This window comes from Ursus americanus, chromosome 7 (assembly GCF_024610735.1).
Source record: "Ursus americanus isolate L20-20 chromosome 7, mUrsAme1.1.p, whole genome shotgun sequence".
Classification (NCBI taxonomy): domain Eukaryota; kingdom Metazoa; phylum Chordata; class Mammalia; order Carnivora; family Ursidae; genus Ursus; species Ursus americanus.
The window spans coordinates 50,355,065-50,377,194 of NC_142133.1; the positions used below are offsets into that span (position 1 = coordinate 50,355,065).

At 35.4% G+C, this 22,130-nt stretch overlaps 1 protein-coding gene across 4 annotated transcripts in view; it reads right to left on the reverse strand.

Moving 5' to 3' along the window:
- Positions 1-3,217: 3,217 nt before the first annotated feature.
- ZC3H6 (zinc finger CCCH-type containing 6) overlaps positions 3,218-22,130 on the reverse strand; it is a 60,826-nt gene continuing 41,913 nt past the window's right edge. For all 4 annotated transcript variants that reach the window (XM_087863667.1, XM_087863666.1, XM_087863668.1 and 1 more), the window contains 9 exons: positions 21,224-21,473; positions 18,690-18,823; positions 14,491-14,607; positions 13,704-13,817; positions 12,662-12,769; positions 11,998-12,251; positions 10,239-10,735; positions 9,062-9,295; positions 3,218-6,162 (listed from right to left, as the gene is read on the reverse strand). In XM_087863667.1, coding sequence (XP_087719793.1) covers positions 4,697-6,162; positions 9,062-9,295; positions 10,239-10,735; positions 11,998-12,251; positions 12,662-12,769; positions 13,704-13,817; positions 14,491-14,607; positions 18,690-18,823; positions 21,224-21,473 — 3,174 coding nt within the window. In that variant the 3' untranslated portion in view covers positions 3,218-4,696. The remainder of the gene's footprint in view (positions 6,163-9,061; positions 9,296-10,238; positions 10,736-11,997; positions 12,252-12,661; positions 12,770-13,703; positions 13,818-14,490; positions 14,608-18,689; positions 18,824-21,223; positions 21,474-22,130) is intronic.

Genomic DNA, 22,130 nt, shown 5'->3' on the forward strand with positions numbered 1-22,130 from the left:
GAAGGTAGGTGCCTTGTGTCTACTGAAAGAGGTATACTTTATGAATTGTACTCTTGGGTACAATCATGGAATGGCTCTGCCACATCGAAATCTAAACTTGGATGGATGTCGGGAAGCAGTTAACAAGCAATTAACAAAGAAGCCACCCTGTGCCTGGAACCAGGCTTGTTGCTGTGGGGAAACAGCAAAGCAAGGAGGCACATACCGGTCCTGCCTCCAAAAGCATATAATACCACTTAAATGTGCTTTTTATTTCTTATTTAAGAATTAGAAATTCTAAATATTATGTTGATGTTAACCTAAAGTCCTTTCTTAGGTCCTTAGTCCTTTCCAAGAAAAGCAGGTTAATTTGGGCTCTATTACAACTGGCAGACACTGCTGATAAAATACTCAAAAACAAAACCCCTGCAACTTGGTGATGGGGAGCCACTGAAACCGGTTCTGTAGATCACAGTAAACTCCTTAGAGGAAAGGCATTACATAAAGGCTAAATCATAATGCATACGTGAGGAAAACAGCTTTAAACACTCAAACCCTGTTCAGTTACATTTTGTTAAAGCTTACATTCCTAAACTAAGCCTTATTTAAACTAATTGTTCACTAATGACTTATATATCCTACTAGACTTAATTTTGACCATAAATATGATCAAGTGTTGCAACCCATTTCTGAAAAGATAATTACAACTCTTCATTTTAGATATTCACAAAAGCCCAGTTACCAAAGTTTGCAGGGGCCCTATCAGTGGACCACTTGACCGCAGACCACACCTGCAAGTCTGTGCCTTTGGCACAGACCACCTCTCTGAGGTGTAGGCCCAAGCCCAGAAGGATAAAATCAGGGAGAACATCTCTACCTTGACTTTGCGTTGTGCAACTGGAAGGATTTTGACAAGACCTCACATTTAGGTTCCTAGGAACCTCCAAACTTTAAGTTACCATGAACCAAAGGAAAATGAAACCTTTATCAAGCAAGTGGTCACTCAGAAAGAACTAATTGTCATGTGCTTGCAGAAATACATACTAAGAAGTGGGAGTAAACATCTCCATCGTTTCTAAGAGCCAATGGCTTTTATAATGAATAAATTGGCCACTTTGCCCACACCACACATGCTATAATCGAAGCAAATACACCATGCAACATGGACTGTCGTAGCATTTTTAACCCTCCATCAATATCCAACTTGTATAAAATGGGCAGAGTGGTCAGATCTTGAATAGATGCTACTAGTCCACACAGCTCTAAATTACAAAAGTCCTGTGTCTTACCAACACACAAAATGTTAAAGGGAGTTGCTAACTTGATGGGTTAATATTCTCTAAAACAACCTCTCACGCAATTCTATTGCGTCTTTAATATATATCGTCTGAAACAACATAAAATTGGTGAACCGCACAAATGATGTTATTTTGGAATTTGTACAGCTTGATGCACCCTGGTGGAAGTGTAATGATTACGTCTGTGAAAGTTATAAACCAATTTTACATTTAAAAATACTTTAAGAATTCATTCACTCCTTACCTCAAATCTGTGAGCAGTCAAAATTATACCCATTTCACAGATAAGGAACTGGACATTGAGAAACGACACCTACAAATCAATTCAGAACAAGAATATGAATTCATTGTCTTTAAGCCCCCAGCCCTCCTGAGTTCTCCTTTTCCTTCTTCTCTTTTTCTAATTAATTCAGCAAAGTGGCTTATATGTACACTCATACAGGATTTCTTTACTAATCAACTATTCTTCCACTCTTAATATAAGTAGGACAAGCAAGGAAAACTAGTCCTTATGGCAAGTTAAAAGACAAACAGAAACCTAAGCAAACATCATCCTATAATTAGGCTGTTTCAGTTGCAACCTAATTCTGGGGTTTGGCACATGCAGCTGGGTAACACAGAGGGTCCCTACAGAAGCAGATGTAATTGCTGAAGCAGAATCTGAAATCACTCCAGTATTTGGTTTACTTTCAGGTTCAGAATGAAGTCCTAACTGGGAAAGCTCCCGAGACAGGAGTCTGGAGCAAAAACTAAACATTAAACTGTGGGAAAGTAGCTGTCCAAACTAAATTATGGTCACCTGGGTATTCCAGTTCAACACTCTGATGTATACCCCATTCTACTCGACATCACAGTAACCAGGTATAAACCTTCTGTCACAAACCAGCAGGAATAGTTAAGTTACACCTCAATCAATAAGTCTCATCCAGACTCTTTTAGGACACAATTATTTCTGTTACCTGTAAATGTTTGGCTTATGAGAACAGGGACATAAAGTATTTTCCAGTGTGCTAGTGTAAATCAACTTTACATGGATTCTAACAAACACTAATTCATCTTAAAGAAGACCTTATTCATCAGGGAAAATGGCTACTTATTAAATTTTGGTGAGAAAAAGGAAAAAGGAAGATTAAAATAATCTCAATTGACAAGATATGATAGACTACCCCTAAGCTAAAGTTATCTTGATTAAAAAAGACCAAAAATTAAAATTATAATTTAAACATAAACAAAACATTTTCATATAAAATACATTGTTAAATTTGAAACTATGCCCACGCTTTCTTATAAAATAGCCTCTAGCACACTAGCTGACATAATAGGGACTCAAGAATATTGAGCAAATAGACATGATAATTTGCATTAATGATTTTTAAACCTTACTTTTTAATTAATCTTTTAACACCTCTCTTAAGTAAAAAGGATCTTCTGTTAAGAATTTGGATTCTGTTTGGATCTTTAACAAGCCAAATTATCTTTTTTGTATAATATTTAAAATATGAACATCATTACTTAATGTAATTATAAAGTACAAGAGGGAATTAAAGGTTTGCTAAAAATTTCAGTTTAATTACTAAAACTCAGCAATTTTACTGATCTTTTCCTGATAAAGTAGTAGTATATATATGTACGTATATAAGTGTATGTGTGTATACATACACACATACTTTTTTCTGTCAGTTTTAACCACTTATTGACTTTTCAATTAACAATAGAAGTTCATGTGGGCAGTAAATCAGAAAATACTTTCTATGGTGGCTTTAAAGTGCATTTTTTAACCAAAAAATGTTATCCAGAGCCATTTTAGGCAACAATGTAACCAAAGTATAAATAGTAAAAATTCACATCCCCTTGAACAACTGTCCTTCCACTTAGAGCACCGTGAACTTCTTAGGTAAGCAGAGTTCCTATTCACTTAGCTGCAACCCCATTTAAGCATGGAATCAAAGCAAAAAAAAAAAAAAATGAAGTGAATAGAAAAAATATGCATTGATATTAAACCATATGCTAGCTGAGTGTTAGGTTCCCACAGAAATATTTTGCTGTATATTTTTGAGATTACTTCTCAAGCGTAGTTATTTTCATCCAAGGACCAACTTTCTTCACTTGCATTATCTTTTAGAGTGAAATGCTCCGTCTCAAGTTCCTTATTGGAGCTGTTACCAGCAAATGCAGTCACACGCGTCCAGTTCAAGATATGGATATCAGTGTAATACTCAGCTTCTGTTATAAATAATATATGTATAAAACAAATAGGGCTGCCATTATTTATATACTGCACAAAAGACACAAGAATGAATACAAATTATTTTTCATAAAAATACAATTTCTAATCAATTTCGGGGATTTCCAAACTATGAAAACATTTAAAACACCAGGCAGTCTCTTCTGTTACAGAATGCCAGTCAGGAGAGATCTGAAAGAGCTGCTTTATTGGTAGCTGTATACAGTTGATTATGCCATCTCTGTGTTTTCTTGCTATTTAAAATATAGAACCTGGACATTTAAAACATTATCAATGCAATAATCACTACAGACTGTCACTGGATCTTTTAAAATTTTGTTAAAAATTACCAAAGTCATGATGAATACAATTATTGCAGCTACATCATTTGAAAAAGTAATATAAATTATGCTGCTAAAGACAAAAAACATTGAAACACATAAACCTCACGATGTAACACAGCAAGAACTCAGAACTATTTAATATGAAAAATCAAATTTAAAAAGTTATGTTAGAGAACTTGGGGGATTTTTCACGTTAGCAAAAACAATCTATGTATCTCCAACTGCTATGATACAGTATGCAATAAAATACTTTTAAAAGATATGACATTCAAATGCTTCATTTACACAAATAATATTGCCAATACTAATAAAAGTGATGCCCTTAAACACGAACTGCTCTGCTGACTGTGATTTTAAAAAGTTTTCTTTACTTCATTTTACATTTTAGTTAGCAGTTAGCATTACATATTAATCAATTCTGTGTTGACAAATAGAGAAGACCCTAGTCAAAATACTGTTGTTGCTCAAAAGTAATGTACATCATATTGCTTGAAACTAACAACCATATAAAAGTGGTAATCATTTATCTAAACATGGATTATGAAAGACGACTGGCATACACTTGGGCAGAGTGTCGAGTTCATGATGGTTTATTTACGATAAAAGTACTTTTACCGAAGCTAACATGATATATAGGTTTCTATGTCAATTACTACAGTCTCTTAAAGTTATAAAAATATTATATAAAATACCACAGGCTTTAGAGGATATAACTTCATGTGGTTCTGATACTAGCAGCTGAAAAGTATTTATAATTTAAAAATAAATAAACTATAGAGGTAAACCAGTTACAAAACAGCAGAGGACTGCAACAGTCACAGAGTGAAAAGAATTGCTTAATTACACGATAGCTAACAAAATGGTGAAGCAGTTGGATCAAAAGTTTTAAAAACCTCTTTCAGAGATTTGTCATCTGGTTCTTTACTGAGATCACTTTCTGGGGTGGGGCTCATCTGTCCTGGCTGCCTGGACTGCCTTGGATCGCTGTACTGGGGTCTAATTAAGCCTGTTAATGCCTGAATAGGAAGACTGTGCACTGCTGGGACCTGAACCACACCAGGACTCCTGAGACTATCAGCCTGTGGGTCAGCCGGCCCATCCGCGGCGACTTCCACGTTCGCACTGGTTTTCTGTGGCAGGACTGCTTCTCCAGAAGGCTCATTTTTCTCACTACTCTTTAAACCACCACTTTTTTTCTGGTTCTCTGGATTTTCTGTTGCTAGCTCTGATGCAGACGGTGAAGCATGCTCCCTAGGGTCATACAAACTAATGCCACTAAGAACTGAACTTGGAGTTCCCAGGGGAAGGCCAGCTGAAGAGGAGAGTTTAGGGGCATATGGAGGCAAAGCCCCCGGCCCAGAACTACTAGTCGCTGCCCCTGAGGGCTGGGATGAGGCAGGGTTAGATCTGGCTAAGTGAGGGGTGCCCTTTAATGTATGTGAGTCCTTCATAACCGCTGTGTGGGACTCTGTACTGTGCAGTCTATGAAGTCTAGGATCAAAATTTTTTTGCAGCCTAGGATCTCCTAATTTACTTCCTGAACTGTGTAAGTCTCCAAATTGTTCTAGGTAGCCTTCTCTGTTTGTGGTGTTCACTTTGGCTTTGGCTGCTGATTTTGAATCAATGGGCACCGTGTTCCGATGAAGATCACTTTTTGTACTCCATAACCTATTGAGCCTCTGGTCAGCGATAAGAGGGGGCAGAGGTAAATTGATTGAAGATACTGGGTCAGGTTTAGGTAAAGGGACTGGAAGTAAGTCTTCTGGAGCCCACACGATGTGTTTTGCAAAGTTGGGTTTGGTTAGGATAATATCCATTTTAATGTGACTGAACTGCCTCAGCTGTGACCTTGGATCCTGGAGCGTTATGCCAGGGGAAGAATCCAAAGGTATTAAGAAAGCTTTTTCTCTCAATTCTCTTTCTGCGTCTTCATCATCATCATCTCCTCTCTTGTGTTTGACAGAGCCAGCATTTGCGTGATGTGAATCAAACTTTGTTCCGCCAACAGAAGATCCTACATGACCGCTTCCGTTCCCTCTCAATTTCCTGGGATCCCACGCAAGCCTAAGATCCAGTGGGGTAGATTCAGAAGATTTTCTCATGTCTTGCCTTGGGATAGTCCTAAGTCGAGGGTCAACAACTTGGTTTCCTTTGCTTTTCTCTTTAGCCAGTCTTGGGTCAGTAGGAGTGCTGAGCTCTGTGGAAGGCTGTTGCTGATTCCTGAAAGTTTCTGTTTGTTTCTGTAATGTTTTCAGGATTGACTTCACACTGCTTCCTTCTTCCTCTTCACTACTGGAATACCAGTTAACAGTATCATCTAAATACAGACAAAAACTTACTGTAAAGAATGAAGCATTCATATTTGACCTTAATTAAGATAATTAAAAAAAACACTTAAAATTTCTGGAATTAGTGCAGTCTAACTTCAAGAAAATGCATCATAGAAATGCCAGAGTTTCAACACTGGAATAAAATTAGATATGGAATGACAATGATCAAATTAGTCATTGTGCCCTATTAAGAAAGAGGTATGATATTAGAGTATGTGTAAAGTCCTTCCATTCAGGAAGAAGTCAGGACCTTTCATTCGGACTGGCCAAAAGTGTATGTAGTATGATAGAGTGGGGGAAGAAGAGAAAATACTCTTGGAAAAGAATACTAAAATGTTTTGGATCTCTTTAATTCAAGTAATACTTAGGCTTCATAGCTCTGGATTTATCAAGATAAGGAGGATGAAATATTTTTTTAAAAAATCTGGAGAAAGGAAAAAAAAAAGAAAAAAAATTCTGGAAAGAAAACAAAACACTAACAGTACTGGTTAAGGAAGCAATGGGAACCAAGCAAATGAGGGATGATGTAGAGATTTGTCATTTATAGCTTATTATATTTTTAGATGTTTGACATATGTGAATATATTAGCTATTTAAACATTTAAAAGTAAAAATAACAAAACTGACATCCTGAAATTTATATACTTTAACTTTATGGGAACACTTTGGGCCTTAATCTTAAAATAAAAGATTCTCTTTAAAAAAAAAATTGGACCCACAAAAGGAAATGCTATTTTATTCTCTCATATCAATATATATATATATATATTAAAAGATTTTATTTATTTATTTGACAGAGAGAGAGACAGCCAGCGAGAGAGGGAACACAAGCAGGGGGAGTGGGAGAGGAAGAAGCAGGCTCCCAGCGGAGGAGCCTGATGTGGGGCTCGATCCCAGAACGCTGGGATCATGCCCTGAGCCAAAGGCAGACGCTTAACAGCTGAGCCACCCAGGCGCCCCCATATCAATATATTTCATAAGCAATCTTAAATCCTTTTTGGAATGAGAATGAATATAGAACAGAAGGAAAACATACCAGTAGAGATAGGCCAATGGAAAGGAGATATTAGATAAGAAATGACAGTTAAAAGCTTTGTATCAGCTTTTTATCAAAGGATAGATTAAAACTATAAGGGCATTAAAATTAATAAAAATGAACACAAACATACAAAAAAACCCCCTAGCTGTTCACTACTAGGTATTTTCCCCAAAGATACAAATGTAGTGATCCAAAGGGGCACCTGCACCCCAATGTTTATAGCAGCAGTGTCCACAATAGCCAAACTGTGGAAAGAGCCCAGATGTCCACTGACAGATGAATGGATAAAGAAGATAATGGTATATATGTGTGTGTGTATACACACACACACACACACACACACACACACACACACACACACATATATATACATACATACACATACACATACACACCAAGGAATTTTACTCAGCCATCAAAAAGAATGAAATCTTACCATTTGCAATGACATGGATGGAACTATAGGGTATGCTAAGTGAAATAAGTCAGAGAAAGACAATGATCATATGATCTCACTCATACGTGGAATTTAAGAAATGAAACAGAGGAGCATAGGGGAAGGGAGGGAAAAATAAAACAAGATGAAATCAGAGGGGGAGACAAACCATAAGAGACTCTTAATCGTAGGAAACAAACTGAGGGCTGCCAGAGGGGAGGGGAGTTGGGGGATGGGATAACTGGGTAACGGGCATTAAGGAGGGCACATGATATAATGAGCACTGGGTATTACATACAACTGATGAATCACCGAACTTTACCTCTGAAACTAGTAATACACTATACGTTAATTGAATTTAATTTTTTCTGGACACAGAGAAAAAACCTTCATAAAACATCACCAATTATATTATTATAGTACAAAATTTTATATCCAGAAAAATTGTAATTTTCTTGTTTATGAAAACATAAATCTTTGCAAGACTTTATAGAAAGATTATCATTAAAATTGTTTTTTCTTAAAATTAAGTTTTAGCACTTTAAGGAACAAACATAAATTGTACAGGAAATTAACTTATTGGGAATCCTTCTTTTCCCTGTGATGTTAAATAAATGAAGGGTTAATGCTACCTTCTTTGAAAAGGTAACAGATAATGTTTATATCATAACTTGTAGCTATCTAATGTTATCTAGTTTTACAAATTTATAAATTTTATGCTTAAGAGTGGGCAAACGGGCACCTGGCTGCCTTAGTTGGTGAAGCATGAGACTCTTGGTCTTGGAGTCATGGATTTGAGCCCCATGTTGGCCGTGCAATTTACTTAATAAAAAATACATATACATAAAAGAGAATGGGCAAACATACTAATTTTGTAATTTGTAAGAAGAACTGGATGCATTAAGCTTTCTCTCCTTAACTGAATTAACTAATTGCTGTATACTTATCAATATCAAAAACACTAAGGTAAACTTGAGGTTTCCACATTATCTTTTATATTAAAAATAATATTCCTTCATAATATAGTAGAATCTTAAGTATACAGCCTATGCCCATAAAAACTTCTCTAATACCTGAAGCATTTTAAACTTGGGCTAGAAGTCAAAATTCCTGAACTGGAAGATGTCAGTTTCTGTTCTATTTCCTTCTTCCATATAAAGGGCTTCAGCCAGGCCTCGCACTATAGCTTCAGATCTACTCACTGCTTCAGGTTAAACTCTTCGCAATTAATTACTAAAGCATTAATGGCACTGGAAACCACAATCAATTCCAAGCAGACAGGAGCTACAAGGTAAACTGGAAATAGAACAGAGTTCAGAGGAACTCATTTTTCAAATTTTAACCTATTCAAGAGCATTTTAGGAACTGAGTAATCCAAAGTAAGATGCTATCATCATAACACCTGACACACCTTCTTCCTTGCTTGGTGCCCTCTGAGGTTGGGTGCTGCTTGGTTCATCTTCTTCTTGGTACTTCTGAGTAAGTCTGAGAAAAAGAGCTCTCTGCACTGCAGGGAGGAGGCCCGGTGCAGGCAGGGAGCCGTGGCCTGTCGTGTTGCTGCTGCCATCAGATCCACTCCCACGGTTAGGGGAGTCTTGAACAATGGGAGCCTGATGCTGGGCAAAGTCAACATGCCACATCCCATCTATACACATAACACAGGAAGACACAGACACCGATTTAGCACAGAACTCCACTAGAGAGTACCACGGTCAGTTATAAGAAACTGAAGCTTTAATAATAACTACATTCAATTATCAAATTATTATGTGATTGTAAATATTTTTTAAAGATTTTATTTTATTGGGGAACCTGGGTGGCTCAGTCGTTAAGCGTCTGCCTTCAGCTCAGGTCACGATCCCAGGGTCCTGGGATCGAGCCCCGCATCGGGCTCCCTGCTGGGTGGGAAGCCTGCTTCTTCCTCTCCCACTCCCCCTGCTTGTGTTCCCTCTCTCACTGTGTCTCTCCCTCTGTCACATAAATAAATAAAATCTTAAAAAAAAAAGATTTTATTTATTTTAGAGAGAGTGAGCATGGAAGGGAAAGGCAGAGGCAAGCAGACTCCATGCTGAGCGTGGAGCTAGATGCGGGGCTTGATCTCATGACCCGGAGATCATGACCTGAGCTGAAACCAAGATGTGGATGCTTAACCGAGCCACCCAGGTGCCCAATTGTAAATATTTTTTTTAAAACTATCTAAAGTTCTGGTGTAGCAAATGTTTGGCTAAATTTAAAATCTATCTTATGGCTTAAATTTCATTACATTTTACTAAGCTTTATTAAAAACATACATTCTTACCATTTTTTTAACAAAAAATAGAGAACTCCAAATATTTTAAGTTAAAAATGAGTTATCTGAGGGGCGCCTGGGTGGCACAGCGGTTAAGCGTCTGCCTTCGGCTCAGGACGTGATCCCGGCGTTCTGGGATCGAGCCCCACATCAGGCTCCTCTGCTATGAGCCTGCTTCTTCCTCTCCCACTCCCCCTGCTTGTGTTCCCTCTCTTGCTGGCTGTCTCTATCTCTGTCAAATAAATAAATAAAATCTTAAAAAAAAAAAAAAAAGAGTTATCTGAGAAGGTAAACTTACCACCAGGGTTATTGGGTGGCTGAAAATTATGTACAGCATGCTGTGAATAGTAATTATCATAAAATTCAGCTGGGTTTTGTAGGGACTCATAATTGGTATTGAGCTGCATTTCCCCAGTACTTTGCAGGTATGAGGAACCTGGAGAACAGTGGTTCTCTCTAGGTACTTTCATCATGTGTTCTGGAAAGCCCGAGCAATGGTAAGCACCACTCATGCTCGGTGGTGTCAAAGGTGCATCTGGCTGAATGAGCACTCCAGCTTGACCGTGAGGACCTAAAATTCCAGGTGGAGCAGGTGGCAAAGGTGGGCTGTGTGGCACTGCTGTGCAAGGATGATGTCCCGGGGAGCCCGGGTGCATCACAGGACTGCTGTGTCCCTGAGACATATTAGGTCCAGGACCTGGACTTGATCCAGAACTGTAAATATGTTGAGGATGTGGGCTGCTTTCCTGAAACTGTGGTCCTGGTGGTGAGGCACTGTTATAAAATGCTGGTGGCCTGTAGACAGAAAGAATAATATTTCTTAGTTCAAAGAAAAGAGGCAAACAAGAATGTTAATATTTTTAAATATGTATTGGTTACATGTTTTTTCCCACTATCAGAACGTGTTTTTAAGAAGCCCTTTATTCTACATTATCTCCAAATGAAAACACCAATATCTGCATCTTGCCTTCATTTTAGCCCACAGTCTTAATTGACACTATCAGCTATTCTAAACCTTACAGATATTTTGAAAAATACAGAAAAGTACAAAGATAAGAATCACCTCTAATCCTGCCACCCAAAGATACATTTTTTGATTTGTTCTCTCCTAGACTTTTTCTAGGCATACACAGACCTTTTTTTAAATATAACAAAATTAGGAATTACACTATATAAACATACAACTTCCCAATTTCTAATCGATTGCTGCTGGCATATAAAAAGACCTTTAGGTTTTGATTCTTCTTCTTTCTGGACATTTTATAATTTAATTACTATTTCTAATAGTTTTGTCAGTTGATTCCTTCAGGTTTACTGAGGGAAACCACTCAAATAATGAGCTGCCTCTCCATTGCTAATCTTTATATCTATTATATCTGTCTCTTTTTCCATTGGCTAGGATCTGATCTACAATATTAGCCAAACAGTGGACATACCTGTCTTCTTGACCTTAATAGAAATAATTTTAATGGTTCACATTAACTGTGGCATTTCCTGTAGATTTCTTGTTCCTCATTTGGCTGAGATCTCATTGCTTTCCTGAGTGTTCAGGGTTAAAATAATCGACAATGGGACTTAAGGCCCAGGTGCACAGACCCTGGGAAAGGACAGCAGGACTGGAATGGTGTTGTTAGCAAATGCGAATCTGGATCCAGCTTACCCAAGGGTTTTCCTCTAACAGCCCAAGGAAATATTTCTCTAAAAGAATCAAATATTCTGGAGACATGCTAATGCCATTATTTGAAGACGTTATCAATGTCAAATGTAGCTTCATAACGAATTGGGAGAAATACCAACTCCATCCACCGGGCAGTGTCGTTCAGGGTTACTATGTGGAAAGGTTTCTGAAGCTGTTAAGAATTCCATAGAGAGAAGCACTGATGGCATGCAGCAGAGAGCAGAGACAAAGAGGAAGCAGGAAGAGCAATCGGGGTGAATGCCAGGTATCTGCTATCTCTACCTAAGTTTAATTATATGATTAACATGGAATTCAAGTTAGTTTCTTAATAAGAACTCTAAGGGGAAAAATGATGCCATTTTTGAAAATTTTAACTTACTTCTTCCCAATCTTATGTGCTAAATCAACAGTAGGTTTTACAACTATTTCAAAAAGAGATGGGATTTTCTTGAAATCATCAGAAAGATCTGTCTGAAAATCGTCTTCAGGATCAGAAAAGGGAAAATGCTCTGGTGGGGTTGGCAGAAGCCCAACTCCTGGAGGTGGTTTGGGAAGAGGAGTTATGCCCCGTTTTCTCAGTTCTTCTAATTCTCGTTCGTCTTCATTTGTGGCTTCTTCTTCCGTGTTCAACACCTAAGAATGATTGGCAAAGATTACTATTCCAAAACAAGCTTTCTTCCTTACATTTAAAAACTGTGAAGATGTCAATAAACCAGTTTTGTTATTAGAAAAATATCATTTTGAAGTTAAAATGGGTCAGAGAGAGCTAACTCATTTTTGATAATGAGGTTCAAAATGGTAAAGGATATTTCTCAAAGTACATTAGCTTTTTAAAGGCAGAACAAGGGTAAGAATGAAAGATTCTTAATTCCTAGTCCAATATGTCTGCTCTTCTAACACACTACATTCATAGATTAAAACATAAAATAACAAATCCTTGATTTCTCAGACTTTTATGAAATACGATTTACAAATCATGATTCAAGTCAAATGAATCCGTGGTGAGACCTAACAAATAATTGAAGTGCAAAAATATTACTTACTTTATCCAAAAGTTTCTTTGTCTCTTTAGTCAGATCATCATGTGAAAATTTACAATTGTCTCCTTGGTAACATTTTGCTCCACTATGATAGAACTTACATGGAAATTCATGTAAATAAAAATATTAAGGAATAGACCAAGTGAAATCAAACTCTAATATTTTTAAACCCAAAAACATAACTGTGCTGAGTCAATAAGACTGTATTACTATATATTGTACTGAATTTTTTACAATCATGTCAGATTAGACAATTTAATTTTTAAGATGAAATATTTCAATTATGCAGCAAAACAGTCAAAGATTTTAATCTTCCTTACTATATTAAGCTAGAAAATTTTTTAAAGAAAAAATATAATTGTTACAGCAAATACTATAGTATGTCAATTATGTAAGTTCTGTTACTTTACACAATAAAAATTGTAGACAGAGCAAATAAATTTTGTAGCAAGAGCTTCTATCTATGAAGAAAACAAAAGGGCTCAATAGGTCATGTTAAAGTCAAATATCCCAACATGAAAACTACAAGCTAAGCTATCTTGTGATTTTGGAAACAAATTTTAAACTTCTTTTTTTTTTTTTTTTTAAAGATTTTATTTATTTATTTGACAGAGATAGAGACAGCCAGCGAGAGAGGGAACACAAACAGGGGGAGTGGGAGAGGAAGAAGCAGGCTCACAGCGGAGGAGCCTGATGTGGGGCTCGATCCCATAACGCCGGGATCACGCCCTGAGCCGAAGGCAGACGCCCAACCGCTGTGCCACCCAGGCGCCCCCAAATTTTAAACTTCTAAAGAAAATATTAAATTCAGAAGTTTATTGAAAATTATGCCATTTTCAGGTGGTTTACATTCAGGGAATTCCTGAGGGGTTTTAGAAAATTTATTACTGTAATCAGCACTTTGACAGGATCAAGAGAAAAAAATATGACCATAGAAGATTCTATTTTAAATTTAAAACCAAAGTAGGTTTTCTAGAGATTTTGAAAAACCTCAGTAATGTTTTACAACCTCAATATTTTGGTTAACATCTTTTTAATAAAGGATATTGTGCATATAAATGCAGTTCTCTCCTTTGGTACAATATCCTTGTAAATAAAATTTGCAGATCTCCTTTCTCTTCTCCAGCTCTGCATCATGATCAAATTTACACTGATCTCCCTGTCACAAAAGAAAAAAAGAAAGAGAAAAAAAAGAAACAATTGAGTATTCTCTACGGTGTGTCATGGTGGAACTATGGCCATATCTTCAGTGTTTAAATAATGATCTACTAATAATTCAAACCACCCCCTTGGAAGTCTTGCCCAAGACAGCGGATGTGGCTATGTACAGGGGCAGCGCAGTGAGCATGGCCCCAGCAGCTGCTGCCTGGATTACACCAGCACTCACCATTTGTAGCTGAGCTACTGTGGGCACTTATTTGACCTCCCGGTCTGGCCGTGTTTAAAATGGAGATAATAACAGTAACTACTTCATAGGCTTGCTGTAAAGATTAAAACATTTAATATTGTAATCCACTTTGAACAGTACTTGCCACACAGTCAGCGTTATGTGTTTGTTAAAAAAATCTGATTTCAACAAATTATATTACTGTCCCAGAATATAATTAAATGAGCTCTGATATACAGTATTTCCATAGATACACTTTGAGGATACACTTTGAAGAACCAGCTTTATTATTTATGAAGATATAAAGATACACTTTGAAGAACCAGCTTTATTATTACAACTGTATGAGAAATGAAAAAAACTAACCACCCCCTCAAAAGACTCTACATTTTAAAGACTATTTTGGAAGTTAAAATGATTTATGATAGCCCCCTCGAAAATTTACCTTAATACATCTCCCTTCCAGAAAGTATTTACAGATTTGTTTTCCTTTGTGTTCCACTGTGTGCTGATTAATGAATTCCTGAGTCATAACCTTCCATTTTTTCCCTGGTTTACTATACTGTAAGAAAGAAAAATTAATTTGAATACAACATATGAAATATTAAATATGTACTAAAATGGATAGTCAAATGGATTGGGAAAGCAGTACAAATTACTATTTAAAGTGGTCAAGAGGGGACATTCAGATGCTATTCATTTATTTAGAGAGATAGGCTTATAATACACTGCTCATTGCTACTAGTGGTCGCAAAGAACCCTATTTCTATTTTAAAGAGGATGTACAACTACTTTTTGAAAATAAAATTATGAAAAGCTTGAAAATTAACAATAATATTCTGTTGGCAAAGATGTTAAATGTGCATTCTTGTGATTGTTGATAGCTATGTTATAAAAGATTTACGATATCCATACTGTTTGACAAAAAATTTGTACTTTTCAGAAGTATTCTGAAGGAATTATCAGGGAGGCACACACACATTTATTCACAAAAATAACTACTGCAGAATTACTTTACATGATAAAACGACAGACAGACACCTAGAACTACTCCACACATCCCAAACAATGAGACCAGTCAAATACATTATGATGCCGATCAGTGGTAGATTAGTATGTAATCAATACAAACTGATGAGATGGAAAGACAATTTAGGGATATAAGAAAATGTTTACTAAGTAGAAAATTGATCTGAATTTTATAATAATAAAGACAAAGAGAAAAGACTAAAAGAATATACGCCCATGTTTAAGAGTGTATGTCTCTAGATGGATCTCCCCCAAAATAGAGATTTTTTGCATGTGTGGTTATTCCGTACTTCCTTTGGGGGAAAAAAAAAGGGAGGATGTATTTCCTTTAACTTTTAAAGAATAACAAAAAGAAGTATATGGTAGAAAATCTCACAGCCCTACCTGTTTTCCTTCCTTTCTCCTTAGACCCCTATCCAACTTTTGCTGAGTACTAGAAGATTGAGTAAGAAGCGAATGACGCTTAGCCATGCTCAGGACTTACATTCGTAAGTTCTATAAAACAGCACTGCTTTTCAAAAACCTGGTATGCACCATGCTTTGTATACAGCAGGAGCTCACAATAACTATTTGCTTTTCTAATTTGATTTGTTTCCCTTCCTTCAATTTGCTAGGAGATGGAGAACAAAACACAACCTACTGAAAATAGGAAACTGCCTCACAGTAAACACCGGAGGCAAGAGATGGCTACCCTTAAATCTGATCCTCAGTGCTTGCGTTTGAAATACACATTTTACTGCAAGAATTCTGAGAAAAAAGGTACAAAAATACCAAGAAAACAGATAATCCTATAGGTTCTTTTTAAAAATATAAGTATACGGAATTGCCCCAGGAAAAACGCAGTGAAATTGCTTATACTATTCTCTGATAGGATCCTTTAAAATGTCTTAAATTTATGTGAGTTTGACTCACAAATATTTTCTATTTCCAGGCTCATTTAGAACAAGTAGATATAAATGACCAGCTCACATATGCCTTCTGTACAAAGAATGATGGCTATAATAAAATAGGAAGCCAAGGAGAATGCATTATACAAAATCAACAGGCCAACTTGAAGAATGTAACTGAAATTAAAAAGTAAAATATTAGGTAATCACCAGAAAAACCCAAAACCACTCTGAAAAATGCACCAAGTTGTACCTTTATTTCATCAGTAACTCATTCTATGTTACTTTCTAATGATGTGCCTCATTGTTTTAATAGAGGATAGCGGGTTTTTCTGATTTGTTTTTTAGTTCAGTTTAGTTTAAATGAGTAGAAAGTATATCAGTATCCATAACCATGAGAAACTTAATTATAATCAAGATACTCTAGAAAATCTAAAGCAACTTTAACAAAATTTTAGGACAAAATAACATGCCTAGAAGATCTGAGCTTTTAAGTCTAAGCCTATAGAAGCAAATGTCCTCTATCTTTAAGATCTCTTGTAATATAAGAGTTGGAAGAACCACAGAAGTCATTTATAAAGTTCATCACCCTCACTAGACAAATGTGAAAAGTGAAGATTAGAGAAATTAGTGACTTGCCAAGAGTCATATGGCGAGTCAGGGTAGAACTCTTTGCACTGTATCACACTACCTCTAAGAAAACACTTCAATTCAAGAAAGAGGGAGGAAAAAAAAAGAGGGAGAGAAAGGAAAGATGGAGAGAGGGAAAACTAAACTACCTACTTGGTTATTTTAAAATGTATTTACTCTAGAAGATGTATTATATTGGCATAAGGAACAAGAGCATAAAATATTTTTAAAAATATATAAGGAAGAGGGAATGAAAAGATCTGCCAGCAAAATAGTATGTATTTATACAGAAAATGTAGCAGCTGTTACAAATACAAAAAAAATTAAGCAGTTTAATGGCCGATAGAATAAATAAGTCCTTCAAATCTATCAAAAATTTGCTTGTCCTATGACCACCCTTGAGTTTTCAAGACAGTTCTTGTGGACATACAAGTATCTGTGAATTTATCTGGCTTTTGGAGGATCTCACACTCCCTGGAAAGGATGGAAATGGATCTATGTTGGCCACTCTGGCATGTTCACTCTAACCTGGATAGGTTTCCCCCAGACCACTCCCGAATATGAGCTACTTGCTTGGGCTCTGGCACTCTCCTGGTTGTTTCTGGAATCATAAAAAGAAATCTCTCTTGACAGCCAATAAACTGACACAGTTGATAACATTTTAATCTTAATAAACAAAAGGAAAAATATTCTAAATCTGATGAACGCAAAAGAAATAATTTATTCTGATTTTCTACAACATGATGAGGAATCTTTTAGTTGCAATCCAGATCTGTAAACATGTTAGTGCTTGAAGATCTCCTTAGAGTTCATTTAATACCATACTTTTATTTTACAAATTAAGCAAACCGAAGCTCAGAGATAGGTAGTAACTTGTCAAAGCCACACTTTCTTGGAAGCTAATTTTTTTTCCAAGCATAGTGTGTACCTATTGGATATAGGAGAAAGCTTACTTTCAGACAGCATTCATATTAACTTGGTCTAGGGAAAGCAGCACATTCTAGAGTGTAGGAAAATGAACAGGCAGGTTACAATCACTCAGAAATTCTAAGCTTGTTTCCACAGCTGCTATTGAGTGGAACAGTGAGTGGCTCAATGAATGTTAATAAATTGGGAAGGGGTGGGGGAGATGTTCCGGGCCAAGTAAAATACGAAAACAATGGATTGAACAAAGTAAAACAGGCTTTCTATACCTAAGTTGCAAGAAGTCTTTAATACATTAATGTCTACTGAGAATCCCCAAGAGTAGACTGGAATGTGCTGGGTTTCACAAATTTATTTGGGCCTGAACTTCTTTTTTTAGGTCATACTTATTAACATCTCCCTAAACAGTATACTAAGGAGTACATATTAAGAAATCTTTGCCCCTTATCTTTAAACCCAGACATGAGAAAACCAAGCATTTTCAAATTACAATATATTGCTATCCCTTTGCTCTCACTCAAGGTTGTAGCTTTTAATAACCTACCCTTGCTCTATATAATTCAATCAATCTTACTGGAACAGTGGCAGAAAACTGGATTTGGACCACTTTAATCCCAAGAGTGGCAACAAGGCTGCAATGTACATGTTCAAAATTCAATTAACATATATTTATTCAATATCTACTATACACAAGGTACACAAGTTCACCTTTCCAACCATTTATATTGCCTTTTCTTCTCTTTCAATGCTTTCAGTTCTAATAAGTTCATTTACTACTATAGTATGTCCCTTCTTATTAGTGATGCTTCATATTGAGCTACTAGCATTACACTGCCCTTTGCATCTGGGGAAGATGACTCCTAGGAACAAAAAGTACAACAGAGAACTACTAGAGTCACATTTCTGCTTTCTGACATACAACTTTTATTTTGAGGTGCTTTCGAACACATTAATTTTATTTCAAGGTCACCTAAATTTGCATCTCTATACAGTTTCTTGACTAATTAAAACAATTCTTTTAATTTTTTTTTTAGAATCTATTTATACTCTTTTGATCTTAGCTGGAAAATTTTCATTTACTAGGAAAGTAGCATTAAAATCACGATGCCTTCTTTGCGGCCAAACAGGTTAAAAGATGGAAAAGCTCTCCTCATTATCTATAAATTCTCAGTACCTCTTGATAGTCATCCATTCCTGAAAAAATATTAGGCCCTTTATTGGTTCTTCCCCCACGGTCTTTGCGTTTGATTTTCTTCGGCAAACCACGTCCACGACCAACATTAAAACTTTTAACCCTCTGTTCAATACCTAAAAGAGTTAAAATGTACTTCAAATATCATAGAAAAACAACACACCCGTCAATCTATTAGTTTATAGGGAACAGCATATTTCAAATAGTCTATAATATACAGTGCATTCTTTTTCTTCCTTTCTAGAGTCAATGAAAAAAATTAATTATAGCTTTACATCTTACTTTCCAGGTAGTGCTTCTCATTCTTTTTTTTTTTTTTAAGGGCTATTGGGAGGGCAGGGCACAAGAATACACATGGCTACAGAAGTCAAAGCTAGTTTTGTTCTTTTCAATTTTCCTCAGAATAAGAAATAACAATCCTTTCTGTTTTTAAGAGAATTAAATATTATATTCATCCTTAAGGAAGACATTGTAGGTATTAGTGGTTAATTTGACCAAACTGAGTTTCTAGTGATAATTCTGAGTAGGTATCACATGTATTTTCAAGTAAAATTTATACCTGTCTTTTACTTTTAAAAAACTTGGCATTTAAAAGTATCTGCAATTGCAAAAATTATGTATTAGGATAGTAAGTTACTATACAGAGTCATTTCTCATTTTACCAAAGTCACATTCAACTAATACATTTTCTTACATATTAAGTGATCTTAAATCTACAAAACAGCAGATAAATATATGAAAAAATGTTTTACTTTATTAAAAGAAATCAGAGAAATTAAAAATTTTAAAATAACATATCAATTTTTACCTCAAAGAATAGTATTGGTAGGGATTTGGAGAAATTGGCATTTCCACATACTGGTGGGGGTGTTATAAATTGGTCTACCAACTTTTTGGAAATCAACCTGGTATGTGGATCAAAAATCTTCAAATGTGTGGCTATATCTTTTGATTTAATTCTGCATTTCAGAATTTATTCTTGAGAAAAAAATACTGTGAAGATGTTCTTTGACACAGGTATAAATACACAGGGTTAATCACAGAATTAAAAGAAAAAACTGGGTGCAACTTAAATCTCAAGTGATTACACAAACCTAAGAATCTGTTGACAAATTATGGTATATCTATTTAATTGAATACAATGTTGGCATTAAAAGCTACTCATTAACATAAGAATGACTGAGATACAATTCATAGTTAAGGGAAAAAACAAGTTAAACAGTACGCATAGTTCTTTGCTAAAAATAATTGTCAGAAAAATTCTGGAAGAATGTACACCAAAACTATTTATAGTAATTATTTCTGCGTGTAAGGATCCAAATTACTTTTGTTTTATCTTTGATCTTTGTTGGGTTATTGTTTCCACACATAGAAAAAGTTTTCTGCATTTGACCATATATTACTTTCATAACTAAGGGGGGAAAATGAATACCAAAAATAAAAGAATACTCAATTCTTTAACAGAACAAACAGGAAGAGCTTGAAAGGGAAAACCCCAGGTGGGAATGGATGAGCAAAACCTCTCTATGTTCCCTTATTCCCCAAGTGGAATGATTCCTGACACCACTATGTCTAGACTTCAGGAACAAACTTACTAATTACAATAGCATATGCACAGACAAATGCCTTTCCTTTTTAGGTCAGCAAAGCCTGGGTTCATATTTTTCAAAGGAATTTTGCTAAGAAATCAAGAAAAAAATAAAGTCACAAAAATAATCACATTTGCTCATAACTGATTCCTTTTTTCAACAATATAGAAAGTATAGCAACATTGGGTTTGGGGCTAATTTCTTCATCTCAGCCTCATCTTGCTCCAGTTTTCTTGAAGCAGACATTGAGGGGACAATTCATAAGGTTGATTTGACTTTTATGTGACCCACAGTTTCTATGGCAACTTGCCCTGGCCTCTCCAGGGATCATGTGCCTCGATACAGCAGATGAAGTGATGATCACTCCAGAAATTTCTTTAGTTTGTTTTTATTTCCAATCTTGAAGGATACCCATAATCCTAAATATAAGTACATTTGCACAGCAAAGATGATCACCATCTTTTAAAGTCTAACAAAAGAATAACTCCTCAGAATTCTGTCTGTACATGTCTAAAATATAAAGCAATGCATAGAGTAACAGAAACAACTGAAAAAGGTAAGCCATTTTTTCAGTATACTGATATCATTATACAAGGAAAGGGAAAAAACATAATGGGAAAGTTGTTTCACATTTTTATATGCTTTAAAAATATTAACATATCTTTCTAATTCAAATATTAAGATACCATGGAGACTGAAATATTTGCAGTCTCAAAGTCTATAAAATAAATATATATATTTATATAAATATATATATTTATATAAAAATATATTTGTTCTCAAAGTCTATAAAATAAAAACAAATTCAGGAACCATGGGAATAAGCTGATCTTGAGAAAGGGCTGAGAAATTTAGGTTGTTACTCCATAGCTACCTGTTGTAATAAGGTTCTCATACTCAAAGACAGACTGACAATTTCACACTTACCTTGCTGAACTTTCATTCTTTGTTTTTTCCCTGGTTCTTTAGAAAATGATGATCCTAAAGCAGTAGTTGAAGTTTCTTTAGCTTGTCTGTATTGTTTCAGCTGACTGGCAAAATCTTCCTCTGTTTCCTGACTGTAGGTACCGAAGTTGTCATCACTGTACGTACTGTACTCATCATATTCTTTACTTTTAAATTTTTTGTTATGTTGACTCTTCTTTGATGTCATGTAGCTTCCTGATAAATGTCCATGCTAAGTGAAAATAGACAATTGTTATCAGGATTTTTCAGTTAAATAGATGAATTGATAGTAACACAGGACATCCTTTTTCCCTCAGAAATTTAGAGAAAGAAGGGGAAAAGATAGTTGTAGTTCTGACTCTTGGTTAGTACTTGTCTATGACAGTATTTTAAACTAAGTTCAAAAAGCTAAGTGCTACTCTGGTATTTATTAAACATTATAAAGTTCATAGATCTTGCTGGTGAGTGTGTTTTGTTCAGTTTTTGTTTTCCATCTCCCATGTCTCAATATTTGTACACAAAAGTATACTTAAAAATCCACACCATTATACATGTATTCCTTTTCCAAAAACTTTAAAGTATTTTTGAAAATATGGAAAATATAGTAAAATAGTTTGAGGTGGAAGAAAATATATATTCTCCTAATACTGTCCCAAATGACAAGTTTAAGCATATTATACCTAATAAAAAAAATGTGTGGAAATTTCAGAAAAAGGAAATGTTTATATCTGAGGTCTAACAAGGATTTCCCTAAAAGTTAAAAACATCTAGTGAAAAAATTGCTCATTAGGAAATACTTATAATATACATTAATTTTATTAATAATTTATTTTACTAAAGCATATGAAAACTAAGAATAGACTTTAGTCCTACAATTTTTTTTAAAGCA